Source organism: Arachis duranensis, chromosome 7 (assembly GCF_000817695.3).
Source record: "Arachis duranensis cultivar V14167 chromosome 7, aradu.V14167.gnm2.J7QH, whole genome shotgun sequence".
In the NCBI taxonomy this organism is placed as follows: Eukaryota; Viridiplantae; Streptophyta; class Magnoliopsida; order Fabales; family Fabaceae; genus Arachis; species Arachis duranensis.
Window position 1 is genome coordinate 3,266,125 of NC_029778.3, and position 20,309 is coordinate 3,286,433.

The following is a 20,309-nucleotide window of genomic DNA, read 5'->3' on the forward strand; positions in this document are numbered from 1 at the left end:
CCTATCTGGTGTTAGCCAACCGAAAAGGAATTTGAGAGAAAATAACAAGACAGCATTCTTCTCCTTCGATGGTAGTTTCATCGTTATTGTTCCTGGTCATATCCCTCAATTTTCACCAGCTTCCTCTCTTTCTTTTTATCTGGAACTGGAACTAGATTTAGACAAGCATGTGTAAAAAGCTAATATTTTAAATAAATAAAATAATAATAAAAAATTTTGAATTTTATAATTGAATAATAATAATTAGTTTGCTAAATTTAAAATTTTTTAACATTGTTTTGAATTTATAATTTGATAACTTTAATCATTTTTAAATCTTATATGATATTGTTAGTACTTTATATTTTTACAAATCATATATTCTATTTCAGGAAAAAAAATAAAGAGTAGGATATGATGGATTTGAATCTGTAATGTAAAGTACCTGCAAGTATATATGGTTTGGAGAGAAAAATAAAATATCTGCAAATAACAGAATAGATAATGAAACAAATAGTTAATATTTGAGATGGAAATAACCGCAGTACTCTATTCTATTGTCATCTCTACCTTTTATTCCATCTTATGAAACCAAAAATGACATGAGATGAAGATATGAATGAGGTTGCAAAAGTAGCACAGTTATGCATGTAGTTGTACCTTGTAACAAACCCTAGAGCATGCTTTTTATAGCATGATCAATTCATCACTAATTGACCATTCATATATTGCATTTTTTTTTCATTCAGTATGGTCCAAAAAAAGTTTATTTATATTAGTATAGAAAGACATTCAATAGAGTTTGTGGCAGGTGAAGAATGCCTAAAAAAACACTTGTGGCATCCTAATGAAATGCAACAAACTTATCAGATTATGCCTTCAATTTTTGTGCCATTAATACAATATCTTTATCATCGTAATGTCCTATGTGGGTCCCCTAAGACTTTGCTTAAATAGACGAGTGAACTGACTACTCATCTAACACAAGTTGGTTTATAGAATTTTGCAAATTACTCTATCTATTTTTTAAGGACTATGGTATACACTAAAATTAGTTACCAAAGACAGCCACCAATATAAAATACATGTTAAAATACAAATATAAATTGAAAAGAAATTAAAGGGTTAAGTATAATTTTGGTTCTTAAAGTATAGACTGAAAATTTTTTTCGTCCCTAACCTTTTTTTGCATACAAAATCGTCCATAAGGTTTAAAACCAAATTTTAAAATTGTCCTTTTTACTTAAATATTAAAATTTTGAACCAAATTACCCATAAAAAAATTATAAAATATAAAAAAATAAGAGAGAGAATGTTTCTGCTCCTACAAAAGGGAAAGTAAAGAAGAAGAAGGGGGAAGAGAAGAAGTAGAAGAAGTTGTCCACGATCCACCGTCGCTACCTCCGTACGATTTTGGTCCCTAAGATAATGACGATTTTAAAACCCAATTAAACCTTAGAGACGATTTTGTATGCAAAAAAAGGTTGGGAACGAAAAAAATTTCAACCTATATACCTTAGGGACCAAAATCGTATTTAACTCTAAATTAAACTACACATGTATTTATACACAAATATATTAGTGACTGATTTTGGTGTACCAATAATATTTTTTATTTTTTAATTGTTAGGGTGAAGTATTAATTGGTCCTCTATGTTTGAGCGTAATCCTAATTTGGTCCTTAAGATTTAAAGTGTCCTATTTGAATTCCAAAAAGTTTTATTTAGCTTCAATGTAGTCTCACCGTAAGGTCAAAATTAAATAATTAACGAATTGTCCTCCAGGATAGCTATACAAGAACAAAGTCGATAATATGGAGAATAAGTACAAGTTTCATAGGTATAAAATCAACCATGGATGCATCAATATATTTATTTATCATTTTTTTTAGTTTTATAGAAAATATTTCATTTAAATTATAAGAAAAATAATTAAAAAATGTATTGATGAATACACGGTTGATTTTGTACTTTTGGAGCTTGTATTTATTCTCAAAATTATTGATCTTATTCTTGTACTGCTGTCATGTAGGATATTTCGTCAATTATTTAATTTTGATCTCACCGTATAGGACTACATTGAAGTTAAATGAAACTTTTTTAGATTTAAATAGAACACTTTAAACTTTAAAAACCAAAACAAGATTACACCCAAACGTAGAGGACCAATTTAGTACTTTACCCTAATTGTTATCTGTTAACAGCATGTAGTTTCTATTTATTTTGTGTTACCTAATTTGTATAGCTTTTGAAATCAATAATAATTCACATCAAATATGCAACTAACAATCCAATTCCAAAACCCTTAATATATTAACATAAAAAAATTATGTAACCTCCTATATAAAATTATCAAAGCTATGTTTTGAAAAGAAGTTAATTGACTTGATTGACAATAAAAAAATTTCAGAGCTGTAAGATCTAAATCACAGCTAAAATTAGGTATCACACTTATTACATAAACACATGCTATCCATATAAAATAGTTGGCTCTATTTATTTTAGATGATGATACTTTTTAAAGGAATGAACCACCTTTTTGGCTTGCCATAATGAAGTGGAACCTCTATGATTAATGAGTATGAAAATCCTATATTGAGGACTTTAGAAAATAACATCAAACATGAAATGGTTATTTTTGGATTAACAAATTTGACTAAGTCTTCATTGCCTTTTCCTCCTTCCTAGAGGCTTTAAGAAAAAAAAAAAAGGAACACAATGACATGTGGGAATAGTTCTGAGAAGCCAGATTGTTCAATCTGGTTTTTTCAGGAACAAATTTCCCTTGTGTTAAGAGATCACCTGAAAAAATATTAATTTCAAGCCACTTCTGGAGTTTCTTATGTAATTAGTATTGGATCTTTATAACATCTGTAATCTTAGACATAGATTTGTTGTATTTTTCTGCATGACGGTTGTTTTGGTCAGATAAAAATATTTAGGAGTGGAAAATGAGCTTCTTTGCATGTTGCACATCACAACATAGGTTCCATAAGAAAACTTTGAAGAAGAAAATTAAGAGCTATCATGAAGGGAAACCTGTACCATCAATATTTGCCAATTTCTCTCTCAAAACTGGTAATTTCTTTTCATCATCTTCAATATCTTAATCTTCTTCATTGTGGAAATATCTCTTCAAATTTTTGTCTAATGTCTTGAGGCCAATTTTGTTTTGGTGTTCAAATCCTTTAGATCAAGTATATATAATCCTAAAAATGAAAAAATATATGAAATAATGTTAATACAATAGGCTTTAATTTCTTGTTCTATGTTTCTTGCTGAATAATTGATCTTTAAACTTTTGTTCATTTCTCATAATCTGAGTTTATCATAATTGGCCTATGTACAAATCTCTTAAACCATTCTCAATGATAAATCACCAACACTGAAACCTTGAACAAATTTAATCTTGTAGATAGTAGCAAGCGAAATTTCATCGAAGGCGAAATAGAAAAACTTGGAAGAGGAAATTTAACCTCTCACATTTTTACTTATTCCGAGCTATGCTTCGCAACCCGGAACTTTCACCCTGACTACATGATTGGTGAAGGAGGCTTTGGAAGAGTATACAAAGGATTCCTTAAAGGAACTAATCAGGTATATTACTTTAGCTCATCTCATATCTCTTTAAACTTTTATTTTTTATGCAGAGTATGAAGTTAATTAATCTTGTTTTAAAATGATGTGTTAAAAATGCAGGTTGTTGCTGTGAAGCAACTTAACAGGAATGGATTTCAAGGAAACAGAGAATTTATAGTAGAGGTTTTGATGTTAAGCCTCTTGCATAATCCTTACCTTGTCAATTTGGTAGGGTATTGTGCTGATGGTGATCAAAGAGTTCTTGTGTATGAGTACATGGTTAATGGTTCTTTAGAAGATCATCTTTTTGGTAAGTAAAATACTCATATTTCCAAAAGATTTGTGACTTTTTGGAAATTTGATACATTCATAACTCAATATATATCGATACAAATTATGTCCAAATACACTGAATTGTCAATGTACTGAAATGAAAATGATTTCCAGATCTACCTCCAAACAAAAAGGCTTTGGATTGGAGCACTAGAATGAAAATTGCAGAAGGTGCTGCTAGAGGACTTGAATATCTACATGAAGTAGCAAATCCTCCGGTTATATATCGCGATTTCAAGGCATCAAACATACTTTTGGATGAGGATTTCAATCCAAAATTATCAGATTTTGGACTAGCAAAGCTTGGTCCGACCGGCGATAAAACTCATGTGTCAACAAGGGTGATGGGAACTTATGGTTATTGTGCTCCTGAGTATGCTTCCACAGGACAATTGACAACAAAATCTGATGTATATAGTTTTGGTGTTGTGCTTTTGGAGATGATCACAGGTAGAAGAGTCATTGATCATATGAGACCATCAGGGGAGCAAAACTTAGTTACTTGGGTATGTCATTGAATTATTTCTTATCAATCATAGATAGTTCCTTCATTTGATAGTTGTAGAATTTCATAGACTTAAAACAAAAACATCTCATTTCTCATAACATAGTAGATAATGTTGGATCCAATAGTAGCATTTCTCTTGCATAAGATTATGTTGGATCAAATGCTTACTACAGATCAAAAGCTAGGATGTAACTGATTTGCGTTTTTATTTTCTGTTTTTACCTTCTGATTTTTCTATTTTTTTCATAAAATCTTAAAAATAGAAATATCTATTCTTAATATATAAAAATAGATACATAAGTTTACCCACATTACTTTTAAGCCATTTTTCTTTTTGCAGCATCGTTTACTTGGCAAAATTTTAGAATCAACCACTTAAATCTTGCCAAATCAACTATTATTTCCAAACCAGCAACAAAAATAAAATATACAAAAAAAATAATTAGAAATTAATAGTGTCTAACCAAATTTATAACCTACAAAAATTCATATTCCTATATTTATTATATCTTACCTTTATAAACAGTCTATTCTTAATAAATATCCATATTACAAATGCTATAATAATCTATTAATCATAATAAATTTTACCGTCCGTACATTGCGCGGGTCTCATTCTAGTTGAAAGTAAAACAGAAAATGAAAACACAAACCAAACGTACAGTTTTAACATTATGATCAATGTGAATAGAATGTTCCAAAATTTATATAATGTTTGTTGTTTTTTCAGGCATACCCACTACTCAAAGACAGAAGGAAGTTTACACTAATGGCTGATCCATTGCTAGAAGGGAGATACCCTATAAGGGGTCTACACCAAGCAATAGCAATAGCAGCAATGTGTCTTCAAGAAGATGCTGAATTAAGGCCTTTGATTAGTGATGTAGTTACAGCTCTTAATGTATTAGCAAGGAAGAATGTAGAATGGAGTGATAACAATAATAATAGTAATAATTCAGTTGAGAGAATGACTTTGATAGATTAGAGGTCATGTCATAGGATGTGAATATATATATGCATTCAAGCAACTGTAATTGAAGTTTGTGAATCCCTCTTGAATATTTCTATGTGAATTATTGAATCGATAATGTTAGAAAGAAAAAAAAAAACTAAAATTTACCTTATTTAATATTTATTAAATCTAGCAACAATTAAAATAAATACTAAATTAAGGCAAATTCTAATTGTTTTTAGCTAATTTTTTATTATCAAGTATTTTCGTATTGAAATAATAAATTGTCAACTCATACTAAGATTCAGATTTCTCTAACTAGTGTTACAAAATTTCAGAGAACTTGCAAAATGCCAAAATGTAATTTGCTGGTGAATTTTTTGAGAACTATATAATGAATTCATAATTTCATATTTATAGTTATCTTGGACAAAAAATGACTTTGGCTTGATCACTTTCATGTTTAATTTCTGCATATTATAGTTTACAATTTCATTTATAAGAAGTCACTAATTGATTAATCAATAATCACGGTTGGTACAAATTAATTCATTAATTATTTTTTTATACTATAAAATAAAATTTGTATATAGTATTTGTAGTAGTATAATTTAAGTAAATTAAAAATTAAATATTTAAACGTATCCACTAGACAATAAATCTAACTTTTCTTTAACATATAAATGTAATAGTAAATTACTCAACAATAAGGTGAAGCTATTATTGTCTAAAGAAATGATACACAGTAAATACTTAATCCGCATTAAAGGCATAAAATAAAATATTAAATTTAATTTTCAATAACATTCACCATAAATCTAAAAAGTTGAACATAAAAATAATTATAAAGTGTGAACTTTTAAATAATTTTTGTTATGTGAGAATCAGTTATTATACCATCGTAGGATCTCTTGATTTATAAAAAAAGAAAAACATTGACACTTCTACTTGAATATTAAAAATAACAATTTTGTTGCGTTTATATCTTTATAATAAAACTATTTTAATAATAATAATAATAATAATAATAATAATAATAATAATAATAATAATAATAATAATCTTATTTTTATTTGGTGTAATTGTAACCCTACGGATCATAATATAGAATAGAACTTTCATTTGACAACCTCGCCTTGCGTGGCATCTGAACTTTTGTCAGTGATTTTAAAAACGTGCCAACTAAACGTTATTTTTTTTAATGTACATTTTATATGAATTTAATTTTAATTAAATATAAGTATAAAATTATTTTATACATGCATTCAATTAGATAATGTTATATTAGTTAAAATAGTTATTTTTTAGTATAAACTGCATAAATGATTATTGAAAAGAACGGTTATGATACGACTGTGTGTGTATAATGTTTTATAGTGTATCGAAATTAAATTTATTTTATATTATATAATTTTAAAATATTATATGGTATATAAATAATATATTTTTTAAGTAGTAGCAGGGTTTAGCTGCTTCTTTGGCTCCCAATCTCTCTGCTTTCGAGGGGAGAATAGAATTCTAGTCACTGAGGAAGGAGGGAATAGCAGCCATGGAAGTTCCGTTAAGACCATATTGCCCCTCGTGCTTTTCACTCTCACACTCTTCTTCTTCCACCTTCCCTTACCGTCTTGCTCTGTCTTCATGGTCCTTTTCAGCTCCTTCAGACCCTCCTCACAGGTTCACTTTCTCTGCTCAAAATTATTTTGGTTCAAATTTTAGCTTGCCCATGTCTTTAATTTCCGTTATAGCTCCAAAGCTTGTATCTTTTCTACCTGGGGTGTTTTCGCTTTTACCTCTTTAGAAACGAGTGTTTTCATATTGTTGAAATTGTTGCTGCTGTTTGTGTTTTTGTTGTAGGATATTTTCTAGTTTCTACCATGTATAGAATATGTAGGATATTGGATAAGTATGTTTTGTACTCACTTTTTCTTGAACACTGAGCAACTCACTCATGCACCTTATACAATGGTGAAGAAAAGTGAATTGGCTTGTTACGAGGAAGAGTTAGTACATGTATGATGTATCACAAATTTGGATATTATCTTATGATAGCTTTAGAAGATGTTGAATATGCTATTGAATTTCATGGATTATTAGCATTTATGTTATTTAAATGATATGAACTGTAGAAGAAGAATCCATTCAGTCCAGGCTGCCAACAGTGGCCACTTGGATAGCATTATTCGCAGTAATTATCTGCGGTTTAGAGAAGGTTCATGGTGTCCGCAGAGGACGTCTGTGAGATTAAATAAATGCAATGACATGAGGTTCAGACGAAATGCCCCACATAAGGTTCCGGTTTGCATTTCACTTATGAAATTTTCAAATGCATCCACTGGCATTCTGGAGGAAATGACAAAGGAGGGAGAGCTGAATTCTTTGCATCCCAATGATACACAAGTTAGTATGGTGGGTTCAGTTCCCTGCAATCTTGGATTATCCGTGATGACTGGTGAAAGAAAATTGTCGGGGGGTGATTATAGAGGCTGGGCTAATGCAAGATATAAGTTGACTGAAAGTAAAAAGGAAACAAACAGTATGAAGAAGTATGAGAGGAAACTTGGTAGTTCTTACCCATCTAATAGATTACCTCCCAATGGTCAGGGACAAGTGGTTTCTAGGAATGTGGATAGCAGTCTTGTACTACAAGAACATACTGACCATGTCTTAACACCGGTTAAGCATTCCGGATTAAAAAATTCAAATGTGTGTACAGATTCTGAAACGGTTGTCCGGCAGTTAAATGGATATACACAGGAGATCAGCAAAGAAAAAATTAGCAAAGTTAATGATGAAAACATTTTGGATACAAATGTAAAGGATTCAACTAAGGCAACACGGCCTAGCCGGGCACGTGGTTCTGACCAATCAAAACTTCGGGACAAGCTCTGTAGTATCTATGAAGATGTTCTGGTTGTTGACAGTATTCCTCTTGCAGAGGAAGTGGCTAAGATGCTCACAGTAAAGTATCGGCATCTTATTCATGCTTGTGATACTGAGGTACAATTTATATTCTCGTCTGTATTCCCTTATGTTAAGGCGGTGATTATGCATATTTTGAACATGGCTTTTAGAATATTTATCCTTTATAAGTAGTGAGCATTAGATATATGCTGATTTTATCATGTTTTAAAGGTAGCCAAGATAGATGTCAAAGATGAAACTCCTGTGGATCATGGGGAGATAATATGCTTCAGTATTTATTCTGGTCCAGAAGCTGATTTTGGTGGTGGAAAGTCTTGTATCTGGGTAGATGTTCTTGATGGTGGGGGCCAAGAGATTTTAGATAAATTTGCTGAATTTTTTAGTGATTCATCCATTAAAAAGGTACACTTCTCTTCTTCTGTGCTAGTCCCATGTTCTCAATCCTATTACTCATCACAATGTGTATCACCTTGTAAGCATGCATTCATGCTTCGTGCTGTTTGAATGTCTAGCTTCCACTTGGTTTGTACTGTGTTTTCAATGTTATGATTAGTAGTTTAATACTTTAATTCCTGTCGTAAACCCATGCTTGGATTGCAGTCATAATACTGAAGTATTTGATACTTGAATATAGTTGCCAGTTGGTGTGTGGTTTTATGTGTAGGACAAAGAAGTTTGCAACCTATATAGTTTTCTTTGGAGCCGTTAAACATTCTCATAAACAGGGAAATGACCAATCGTTTTTGTTGTTTCACTTATTTTATCTTTAATTGATTCTCTTGTGCACTAGGATACCTTCTAGAAATATGCACTGAGCCTGGCATGACTGTTTCAATCTGATGTTTTGACATTTCATCTGGTAATTTTTATTCGATTAATTTCTGTGGTCAATTCCTCCTTGAAACACAGATGTATTAAAAATTATTCATTTCAGTTGCGTTTGGTCCCTTCCAAACATGGCAAGATGACTTCTTCACGACATTGGGGATGGAGGTGCTTGCAAGGCTTCCTAAGCATATATGCCATTTAAAATTTAAATAATCATCTAGAGTTGTTCTAGGGCCTCCAGTTAATGAGTCTACTTTTTCCCGTAACTTCCTGCGACAAACCAACTCCTTGGTGAAAATGGAAAAATTGTTTGTCCATTTTCATACTAAAGTGGGTCTCTTATAATGATTCCACAACATCTGGGTTCAGGAATGGAGAAATAATTCTATCCTTCATAAAATCATATTGAGTTTATTGCTAGGTTTATTTTAAGATTACAAATAATAATTGAAATTTGAAACAATCAACTAACCAAGTCATCAGTGCATTCTTGTAGGTCTGGCATAATTATAGCTTTGATTGTCATATTATAGAGAACTATGGATTTAAAGTGTCTGGTTTTCATGCCGATACGATGCACATGGCGCGCCTATGGGATTCATCAAGACGCTTGGATGGGGGCTATTCTCTTGAAGGACTTACAGGTGACAAAAGGGTCATGTGTGCAGCTCAGCTGAATCATGACAAGGATCTACTTGGTAAGGTGTCAATGAAAACTATATTTGGCAAGAAAAAGGTGAAAAAAGACGGATCCGAGGGTAAAACAATTACCATTGCTCCTGTTGAAGAGCTACAGAGAGATGAGCGTATACCTTGGATATGTTATTCTGCATTAGATGCTAGAAGTACTCTGAACCTTTATGAGAGCTTGAAGAGCCACTTGTCAGCCATGCCTTGGAAACTTGATGGTGTACTAGTTTCTGGAAGAACGATGTATGATTTCTATAATGAATTTTGGAGGCCATTTGGTGAGCTTCTAGTCACAATGGAATCTGAGGGAATGCTAGTTGATCGAGCATATCTTGCTGACATAGAAAAAGTGGCCATAGCAGAGCAAGATATAGCTGCTAATAGATTCAGGAAATGGGCATGTAAGTATTGTCCTGATGCCAAGTACATGAATGTGGGAAGCGACCTACAGTTGCGCCAGCTGCTTTTTGGTGGCATTGCGAACAGGTGGTTATCTTTTAAACATTTGTTGATCATTCATTGCAATCTTACCGAATTGATTATTTCGTTATCTCTATCTTTATTTTTTTTTGGAGCAATTGGTATGCCACAATCTGTAGGGGATATAAAAACAGAAGAAAATTTTTCATATTCACTTTCAAGTTCTTCATTACAGAAAAGACCCCAATGAGATACTTCCAACTGAGCGGATATTCAAAATTCCCAATGTTGATAAAGTGATTGAAGAGGGCAAGAAGGCTCCCACAAAGTTTCGTGATATAAAGCTGACGAGCCTCAGGTATAAGCTGGAGACTGACATGTACACAGCAAGTGGTTGGCCCTCAGTTAGCGGAGATGCCTTAAGGGCCCTGGCTGGAAAAATTTCTGCTGAATATGACTTTGTTGACGAGAATTGTGACTTGGATCTCAGTGAAGATGAAATTCCTGAAATTCCTTCTCAAAGTCAAACTGCATCTGCACAAATAGATAAATCTGCATATGGAACAGCCTTTGCAGCTTTTCCAACAGAAGAAGAAGGGAGAGAAGCTTGCCATGCAATTGCTGCTTTATGTGAAGTCTGTTCAATCAATTCTTTGATTTCCAATTTCATCCTTCCCCTGCAGGTATTTTTTTTTTTTAATAATCCAATGTTATTCGTATTAACTAGTCGATTGGTTGACTAGATGGGTGATATGTGACTAGATGCATGACATATTTTAAACATTCAATGAGTACATGTCTGAAGTTTTTCATATTTTCCATGCGAGTTTCACAGTTTCTTTATTTCAGGGACATAATATATCGGGAAAGGATAACCGTATTCATTGCTCCTTAAATATCAACACAGAGACTGGACGTTTGTCAGCAAGAAGGCCAAACCTGCAGGTAAATTTTAGTTTGCAAGACACATTAGAGTTTTCTTGATATTGAATGTAATAGATTAATTTCCCCTGAAAAAGAGACTTAACCTGATGAATATTTAATTTACGGATTAGAATCAACCTGCTTTGGAAAAAGACCGGTACAAAATCCGTAAAGCATTCATAGCTGCTCCTGGAAATTCTCTTATAGTTGCTGATTACGGACAGGTTAGCAGTTTATATTGTTGATCTAACGGTGTAATAGTTGCAAGAAAGTTCAATATCTTGATTGAGTTATGTAATTTTGCAGCTGGAACTTAGGATACTGGCACATCTTGCCAACTGTAAGAGCATGTTAGATGCTTTCAAAGCCGGTGGAGATTTCCATTCAAGGACGGCGATGAATATGTATCCATATATTCGTGAAGCAGTTGACAAAAAGGAAGTGCTTCTTGAGTGGCATCCTCAGCCTGGTGAAGAGAAACCCCCAGTTCCTCTACTGAAGGTAATTCTCGCGGACATCTTATGTCAGTAGTATTCTTTACATTGAAAATCCGTTCAGTAGTTCATTTTGTGGATAGTATGTGATGATATTCATGTCGTGTTCATGAATTAAAGATTAAAAGAAGTTTTGAACATGCATCACGTTTCTATTATTTTTCTCATTCCAGGATGCATTTGGTTCAGAAAGAAGAAGAGCGAAAATGCTTAACTTCTCAATTGCTTATGGAAAGACTCCAGTGGGGCTTTCAAAGGATTGGAAGGTATGTGAGATTCATTGCATTTTAGTATTACTGGGGACAACCTCATTGAAAATGTTGTCCATAATTTACTGTTTCTGTCCGCACTCAGGTTTCCGTGAAAGAAGCTAAGAAGACAGTTGACCTTTGGTACAATGATCGGAAAGAAGTTTTGAAATGGCAAGAGGAGCGCAAGAAAGAAGCTCATCAGTTCCATTGTGTTCACACTTTGCTGGGCCGAGCCCGGCGGTTTCCATTGATGGGGCAAGCCAACAAGTATCAGAAAGGTCACATTGAACGAGCTGCTATTAATACTCCAGTGCAGGTCCTTAATGCTTTCAAATAAACTATTGCATTCTTTGCCCCTGCCCTCTTTAGTTTTCACTATACTCTCAAGTTTGATCATTGCAGTATTTGTGAAATCCAATGTAATGAATCCTGAGTAGTTCATACTCCAGTACCTTTTGTCTGTGGTCTGATTTGGCATGCAGACCTTTCTTTCATGGGTTTCTGACTTGTAGAATGCAACAGGGTAGTGCTGCAGATGTTGCCATGTGCGCCATGTTGGAAATTTCCAATAATAAACAGTTGAAGGAGCTCGGATGGAAGTTACTTCTTCAGGCAAGTTTTATGCCGTGGGATGTGATTCCTTTTTCAAATTAAGTAATACTTGTTAGTTGTCTTAATTTTCTAAGTGCAAATTACTCTGACGTCTCCTAAAATTGCCAAATTAGCTCATCCTTAAATGTTTCTTACTAAGTAAAAAGTACTGCAGTCTTTGTTAATTAAATAAATCTTATCTCTCCATTTATTATATTTTATATTGATAGTTCGGATTTAGAATTTAGGGTATTTTATTTTGTTTCTTTTTTTTTTTCCTTTAATAGCAAGTTAGTTTTAGGGAACGCTGCACTCCTTACTTTCTCCCGAGCACATTAGCATTCGCTACTAAAATTATGACACCCTTCTATTTGTCACAGGCATTTATAAGACATTAACCTTTTTATCTTTGTATTCTAATATTGATGTCAATAAGTCTGAATCCTTTTTCAATATCCATGAAGCAACTTTCTTGCTACTTTGTATCTAAGATTTTTATTCTTATTATTATTTTTTTTGAAATAACAAAGCAGGTTCATGATGAAGTGATATTGGAAGGGCCAAGTGAGTCAGCTGAGGTAGCAAAGGCCATAGTTGTGGAGTGCATGGCCAAACCTTTCCATGGAAAGAACATTCTAAAGGTGGACCTCTCTGTTGATGCCAAGTGTGCTCAAAACTGGTACTCTGCTAAATAGAACATTCCATTATACAGCATGAAGTCCATGGCTCTATTTGGTAAATAAGTGATTTTGTTTGAAAGGCAAAAAGAATGCCTCAAATAGTATTATTATTTTCCTCCTTTGATTTCTATAGAGGTTTGGGGTTGTTTCAAGTGTTATGTTATGGTGATGCCAAAGCATAACACATTTAACTTTCAAGATGGAAGCAAAAGGCCAAAATCAATGGTCTCGGGATCTGACTGCTTTAGTTGGCAGATTTTTTTTTTTCTTCACTATTTTGAATCATACCTAATTGTCATGCCTTGCATCATGAACCAGTATAGTCATTTTGCATGATGCAAGCATTATGTGATGTATATAAAATTGATGGAAAATTAAAAAGTTTCTATTATTCTGTTTCTCTTAATTAGGGATGAGATTTGCAAACTTTTAAGATTTGTTTCGTTGCCTGTGCATAATTTTGTGTTTCATTTATTTATATTTTTGTAGACAAAATATTTAATCTAAATTAAAGATACTTAGGAATTATAGATTAACTTATAAATTTTATATAAAAATATTTTAAATTTTTAGATCATGGTGGGTGTTCAGTTAATACTTATTTGTCAATGTTTAAATAACATCCTCTATTGGTAATATCCACTTAATAATATTAACTTCTGGTTTAGTTGTATGAATGTTAGTATTTCTTTTTCATGTTACTTTTCGTAGTTTGCATACTTTCAAGTTGATTCAAGACTTTCTATGACTTAGTCTATGGACATTTTTTATCTTACAATTGAAATTGAAAAGCATTCCTCGCACTATTTAAAGATAAAACATGACGTTTGAATGAGTTAATACTCAATTTGATTTTTGAATTTGTACGAGTTTTAATTTAGTTTTTGTAGTTTCAATGATCTTTATTTAGTCTTCAAATTTTGTAAACGTAATTCACATTAGTCATTGGGATAATTTTTAACACATAAATGTTAATAGAGTCTTGACATGGACAGACAAATATCATGCGGGAACTTGTAAAATGATGGCGATTTGGTTTGGGCGCTCAAATTGTCTAACAATGATGCACTTATAATGTTTTTTAGTTATTTGAATGTCAAAACAAAAACGGCATTGCTTTACGGAATCTAACGTGGTATTAAATCCTAAACCCTAAACTCTAAACCCAAAAAAGACTACCTTGAGTCAAGTTCGTAAAGTTTGGAGACTAAATAAAAACAATAAATATTTTAGAGACTAAATTAAGATTCACGTGTAAGTTTAGCAAATTTTTTTGTACCTTTGAATTTGGCATGAATTTAGCTTCTGATAAATATTAAATATTTAAAAATAATTTATTTTTATAATTTTTAAATATAAATTAATTTTTATCTCTTTTTAATAAATTAAGCAACTATATATAAATACCATGGCAAACTATAAGTGGAATATATAATAACTATATTATATTATGATAGTTATAGTAGTATGTACTGTAAAAAAAAAAGACGTGTAAATAATATATAGAATACAACAATAAAAAAAAAATCACATTCAAACTTGATACAATTACAGAAAAGGGAGCTACCATATAAAGTGGTCTTCAATAAATACATGGCTTATATCCATGTTGATAACAAACATTTCAATTACTTTAAAATACAAATATATTAAATCTACCACACCATATTGAATATTAACAAATCATCCAATCAAATTCAATTCAAACAACACAACACAAACATTAATACAGTACTAGTGTACTACTTGGAGGATCGAAAATATTGTTTGAACAAGGGTGAGAATAAGCAGAAAAATACCAGCAATGGAAGCTACCGTCCTCCATGGAGTGTTGCAGTAGTCGCGCTTCAAAGTTGCTACTTTTCTGTTCCAAGGCTTCTCACAGAAATCATTCAAGCCTTTAAGAATACAAGAATATTTCTCATTAAAACCTAAAGTCAAAATGTTCACTGCAAGACCATTGAACATTGTAGCCACTGCATTGCTATCACCTAACCAATTTTCAATTATTCCTTTCTCAATCAACAAATCCACATCTTTGTCTGTGTCGATAAGAAAATCAATGATAAAGATGTAGTCAGCGAGGTAGGATTCGTCGATCCAGTGGCATTGCTCGAAAGCTAACAAATTTCTCCAAACAGCTTCGGTAGAGTCCTCCACTCTAATGAATGGAATTCTAAGAGTATGACCAGAAAGTTGCAAGTCTAGTAAGCAGTTACTAGCTTTGTTTACCTCAAACTTCACTCCTGCTTCCCTCAGCTGAGTTGCAGTATAGAGGTGTGTTACCTGTGCTTCTCTTGAGCATTCAGAGATTGATAAGTCAGAAGATAATAACAGAAGCTTTCTTGTTAGGTCTGTGAAATGAGCTATTCTACCAACATTGGTTAAGGATAGCCCATCCCTATTACCAGAAATGATACCACGAGGAAGGATATGATAAGTGAGAGTTAACAGTGAAGGATTTGAGGTAGAAGGAAAAGCTAGATTGTAAAGCTTTTCAAGAACAAAGAAAGGGACTTGATTCTCAAGCATCAGCAAATCATATTCCAAACAGTTCGATAACCAAGGTGACAGAAAAAAGACATCATGACTTGACCACTGATTGAAATAGGACTTGAGTAAAAACTCTAATATGAAGCAGCAGTCCACCAATATTACCATAACATGTTCTTCCTCACTAAGCTTGATGTCATCTGAGTAGCAATCACGAACCTTTGCCTCCAGTTCTTGCACGCAACTCACAAAACTTTCCAAGTTCTTCGTCTCGGTTCTTTCAATGAATTCTTTGAAATATATTGTTTTCTGGCCCTCCATCTTTTGCAAGTTTGGATCCCTATGATGAAAAGGACCAATTGAAACAACCTTTGGAGTGTATGCATCTTCTTTGAGCTTGCGAATCTCACGAGGCACCCTATAGATGCAGCATTCATCCGTAACGAGAGGCAATGCCTTCTCCATCTTTGCTTTAATCTTCATTATTATTGCAGCCTCACCAGGATTCGGATTCGCCATCTACAAGTGTTGGTTTCGAATCTCTTAAACTCTTATATAGAGTTTAGATCCCAACAAATTAATATTTGGACAAAAAAATTGTATATGTATATACAATTGTAATAATGGTGGTTATTAAAGTCCAATAACTAGAAAATTTCACAAGAAAATTAGATTTTTTTTTTTTTTTTACAATGGTCAAGTCTTTCGTTGTTTACAATAACTTTTTTCTTTTACTATAGTATTTAAATATAGCATAATACAAATATGTTCCTTTATACATTTTTTCATAATCCACCATTGAAATTTGATAAATAAAAAACGTAATGAAAAATAAAACAGGAAAGAAATAGACACTAAGATAAATAATGTAAGACTCATCTATATTTAAAATTATTTCTCTTTTTTCTCCTTATTCTTTTTATTGCTTCTTATTATTCAATGTTTACTTTGAGAAAAATGTTTTTTTATTGTTTATTTAAGTGATTATTATTGTTAGTATTCATAATTACGCAATTATAATTTTCGTAATAGTTAGTATTTATATTAAATGATATTATTAATTTCTCATCCTATAACTAATTGAAGATTATGAAATAAAAAATTTTTAGAAATTAAAGCACAAATAATATATAGTTACGAATTCTTAGACTTCAAAGTATAAAAATAGTCTTAAAATTCGTTTCACTTGACTTTATTTTGGAAAAACATGTTTGATTAGTTTTAAAATTGGAACTACTCTTTAAATATACGATGTTTGCGTATTATAATTTGAAGTTATATATAATAAATTTGTGTGTTTATACAAAAATACATAAAATGCGGTACATGATCTTAATGCATGCTTCTGTAAATAATTTAAATTTTTTTCAACTTTTTTGTTGTTATTCTATTAATTCTCATCTTATTATGATTTTTAACTAATATGTATTTTTATTGAGATATTGATGAATAAACTATTAAAGTTAAATCAATCATGGTCAATGGTTATATTAAGTTACAAAAAGAAATGCAAGCCTATTTTTTTTAGGTTTAATTACCATATTTTCTTATAATTTTATCGAATTTTAAATTAATTTTTATATTTTTTAATTAAATTTTTAAATGTTAATTTTTTTTTCAATTCAGCCTTAATCGTAACAAAACTATTTGAGATAACAGAAAATTTTATTTAAAAATCGAATATTCTCATAATTGGGTTAGAATAGCTAATTGAATCTATTTCTATTTTTTTAAAATACTACAACAATCTTTGACATTTTGTTCTAAAATTAAAGAACTCTAGTCAGCGCTTGCTCTTTGAAGTCAGTGGCACTTTTCTTCCATTTGTCCATCTGTGTCGTCGTTGTCATCCTTAGTAGCGTGAGCATTCGTCATCCTTGGTTTGTGCTGTTCATGCGTTTGCTCTGCTCTACTCTGTGGCCTCCATCATACTCCCGTGACTTCCATTGTACTCCCTCTGCTCTGCTCATAGTAAATGGAGGTTTGTTCTTGGAAATGTAGTCAGTTTAGTTCCTAAATATGATTATGAACTTCTAGTACCTGCTTAATAATGTGCGATAATTCGAGGACTAAATTATAAGCAACGTTAATTTTCAAAGTTGTTTTATGTAATCTTCCTTGACTCTTTTCTATGGCAGGGTTACATTGTCCTTAACAGGTCAGGGATATTTGTGCAATGGCTACAACAAGTAGATATCAAAGAAGAGTATGGAATTATTTTCAACTTCAAATTTTTAAGTGATATATTTTGATCATTATTGCATCGACTTGGTCTTGAAAGCTCACATGATGACTGCGTTGCCATGATTGCTGCCTTTAATATTGATCCTAATTAATTATTTTTTCGTCTTATATTATCACTGGATGTTCAATTCACTAGATATGTAGATGGTTATTTTAATTTTTAATTGGATGGTTATTTTGTTCGATTCAATTTAAATATATACAATTTATGTAGATGATTATTTTAATAGCTACATGAATGGTTGTTTGATAGTCGGTGAGGAAACTTCTAACGCCGAAGAAGTGGAATGATTGATGAGGATGAAGTAGAAGACAGTTGGGAAAGGGAGGGAAGAGGGTGTTTGGATAAATTTTATTGGTAAATTAGAATTAGAATAGTTAATTTTTTGAAAGAACTGTTTAAATTTTTTTTCTATGTATTGGACCAAATTTAAAATTTATTGTACAAATTATTAAGATTGTTCATTATCTACCTAACAAAGTTTCTTTTTTTCTTCATATAATTCATATATTAGTGTTAGTAGTGATCATAATCAAGATTATTATAATAACAAGTAGATTGTGAATTCCAAAAATTTAGTGATAATAATTTTAGTGAATATGAGATTGTGTTTTATCTCACATCATCGTCATCGTTATTAAGTGGTTATAAATATATTGAGAGGTATAACAATGATGCTTGTGCAAAGCGTTTGATTCTCACCGTCACAGATAAAGATTTCTTTCAAGTTGTGCTCTTTAGAGTTATGCTTCTATTGTAAAATTGTATTTGTCTCCGCATTAAAAAGATACCTATTAAAATAGTATATATTATTATTTATTAAAATAAAAATATTTTAAAAATATTTTATATAATTAAAATAAGATATTAAAAAAAAAATAATATGTTTATCATCTTAATTAATCTCATTTATTATTAATTATTATATATATTTAATTTATGAAAAAATAAATTAATAATCACATTATTACTTATCAATATATTAATAATAATAATGAATAAATAAAAATTATTTAATATTTGATATTTTTATGTTATTTATTTTTATATATTTTGATATGTTTATAAAATTTTTTGTGTTATCTTTATAAATTATATGTTTGTCCATAGTTTAAAATTTTTGGAGTAATCACTGCATATTGCCTAATTTATAAAAGTTTTCCCTTTTTTACTAATATAAATAATTCATGCATGTATCCCCTTTGTTAAATGTAGTTGAGTGGATCGGAATATGATTTAAGTTTTAAAAATGTGATTTATACACTAAATTAAAATTAAATTAATCATCAATATATTTATATTTTAATATATTTTAAATTAATAACTTATTTTGACGATTAATTTTAGTATAAATTTAATATAGTTGTTTAAATTTTGTGTTTATTACCGTTTACATTCTTATAAAGAGTAAGACGTTAACCTTTTTCAATATAATAAAATTATTAACTTTTTTAAAATAGGTGAATTTAAACTATTTTATCGTAACGAAGTTGTTAACCTTGCCAAAATTTAGCGCATTTTTTCAAGCAATAATACACGGGTGTTTTTTCTTGAACTGTAAATATTCCACTACTATCACTCAAATGATTAATTCCATATAATCAAATTCTTAAATACCAACCTCATCAGTCATCACCATAGATCTTTACTTTTCACTAAAATTAAGATGGTAACTATATGAAAGGTTAAAAAAGAACATATTGCTAAGACAGTAGATTTAACAGCACAACCATTGCTTCAAAATAATAAATAAATAAGTAAATATTAGACATGAACAGTAGTATAGAACTTAGTAAGAAAGTGATATGTGCAATTTTACTCACAGCAAGATGCTGCAGCCTCACACTGTGATGATCCTTCTATAATTTTGGCCACCAGAAAGTGAAAGATAGTGTGCCTGATGCCTGAATTTGCTTAATGGCTATACCAAATTCTTTCTTTCAACAGGAAGTATTGGATGGAAGCTTGGCACTGAAAGTATTGGTTTATATAAGCAAATACTAAAAGCAAAAGGAAGGATCCTTTGCAATCAATGGGACGACTTGAATTCATGAGTTGACCCAAGCTATACAAAATATCGTTATTAATACTGAGTAATGAAAGCGTATTATTTTTTGGTTACCTAACATGGTTGAGTTGAATTAATATTTAGGTGAATTCTATCCCACCCATTAATGTTTTGAAGGTACTATATATACTGTGTCTCCGTTCTGGTGATTGGGCTAGGAATTAAAAGAGGATCCTACGTGTCTTGGCCATAACTAATGTCTAACGAGGTGAATAGCTGCCTGGTTCACTAACCATGTGGTCAAGTAATAACTAAAAGTGAGAGGTAAATCAAGAATGAAAGTATTATGTTTTTTGTATTTTTTCTCTTTTAATACAAACGAAAACCTAAGTCAAATTGAATTATATATA

General features: G+C 31.1%; 3 protein-coding genes across 10 annotated transcripts in view; 2 read left to right on the plus strand and 1 right to left on the minus strand.

Annotated features, from left to right (window-relative positions):
- Positions 1–2,634: 2,634 nt before the first annotated feature.
- Positions 2,635–5,484, plus strand: LOC107496439 (probable serine/threonine-protein kinase PBL23). Its single transcript, XM_016117689.3, has 5 exons — positions 2,635–3,056; positions 3,394–3,575; positions 3,678–3,867; positions 4,005–4,396; positions 5,129–5,484. The coding sequence occupies exons 1-5, from the start codon at positions 2,930–2,932 to the stop codon at positions 5,381–5,383; spliced, it is 1,146 nt and encodes a 381-aa protein (XP_015973175.1). The 5' UTR covers positions 2,635–2,929; the 3' UTR covers positions 5,384–5,484.
- Positions 5,485–6,824: 1,340 nt separating this feature from the next.
- LOC107496509 (DNA polymerase I A, chloroplastic/mitochondrial) overlaps positions 6,825–20,309 on the plus strand; it is a 56,156-nt gene continuing 42,671 nt past the window's right edge. For 2 of the 7 annotated variants that reach the window (XM_052251692.1, XM_052251689.1), the window contains exons 1-10: positions 6,825–7,027; positions 7,480–8,350; positions 8,486–8,677; positions 9,600–10,279; positions 10,449–10,896; positions 11,063–11,158; positions 11,269–11,361; positions 11,444–11,638; positions 11,805–11,897; positions 11,986–12,198. In XM_052251692.1, the coding sequence (XP_052107652.1) occupies positions 6,900–7,027; positions 7,480–8,350; positions 8,486–8,677; positions 9,600–10,279; positions 10,449–10,896; positions 11,063–11,158; positions 11,269–11,361; positions 11,444–11,638; positions 11,805–11,897; positions 11,986–12,198 (3,009 nt within the window). In that variant the 5' untranslated portion in view covers positions 6,825–6,899. Of the gene's footprint in view, positions 7,028–7,479; positions 8,351–8,485; positions 8,678–9,599; positions 10,280–10,448; positions 10,897–11,062; positions 11,159–11,268; positions 11,362–11,443; positions 11,639–11,804; positions 11,898–11,985; positions 12,199–12,404; positions 12,495–13,006; positions 13,560–20,309 lie in introns of those variants that run through there. The other 5 variants (XM_052251693.1, XM_052251691.1, XM_016117779.3 and 2 more) reach the window with 4 other exon arrangements.
- Positions 14,801–19,920, minus strand: LOC107496404 (UPF0481 protein At3g47200-like). Of its 2 annotated transcripts, none has more exons than XM_016117653.3 (2): positions 19,715–19,920; positions 14,801–16,165 (listed from the first exon to the last, which is right to left on the minus strand). In XM_016117653.3, exon 2 carries the CDS (start codon positions 16,163–16,165, stop codon positions 14,888–14,890), a length of 1,278 nt encoding a protein of 425 aa, XP_015973139.1. In that variant the 5' UTR covers positions 19,715–19,920; the 3' UTR covers positions 14,801–14,887. The 2 variants fall into 2 exon arrangements, with proteins under 2 accessions (XP_015973139.1, XP_052107655.1); XM_052251695.1 differs by having other exon boundaries at positions 14,801–16,196.

Excerpts from the sequence above, each read along its gene's own strand:
- LOC107496404 (XM_016117653.3), bottom strand. The coding sequence starts at position 16,165 with ATGGCGAATCCGAATCCTGGTGAGGCTGCAATAATAATGAAGATTAAA.
- LOC107496439 (XM_016117689.3), top strand. The coding sequence starts at position 2,930 with ATGAGCTTCTTTGCATGTTGCACATCACAACATAGGTTCCATAAGAAA. Across the intron at positions 3,057-3,393 it reads CAATTTCTCTCTCAAAACTG|ATAGTAGCAAGCGAAATTTC; the intron begins GTAATTTCTTTT and ends TTAATCTTGTAG. Across the intron at positions 4,397-5,128 it reads AGCAAAACTTAGTTACTTGG|GCATACCCACTACTCAAAGA; the intron begins GTATGTCATTGA and ends TTGTTTTTTCAG.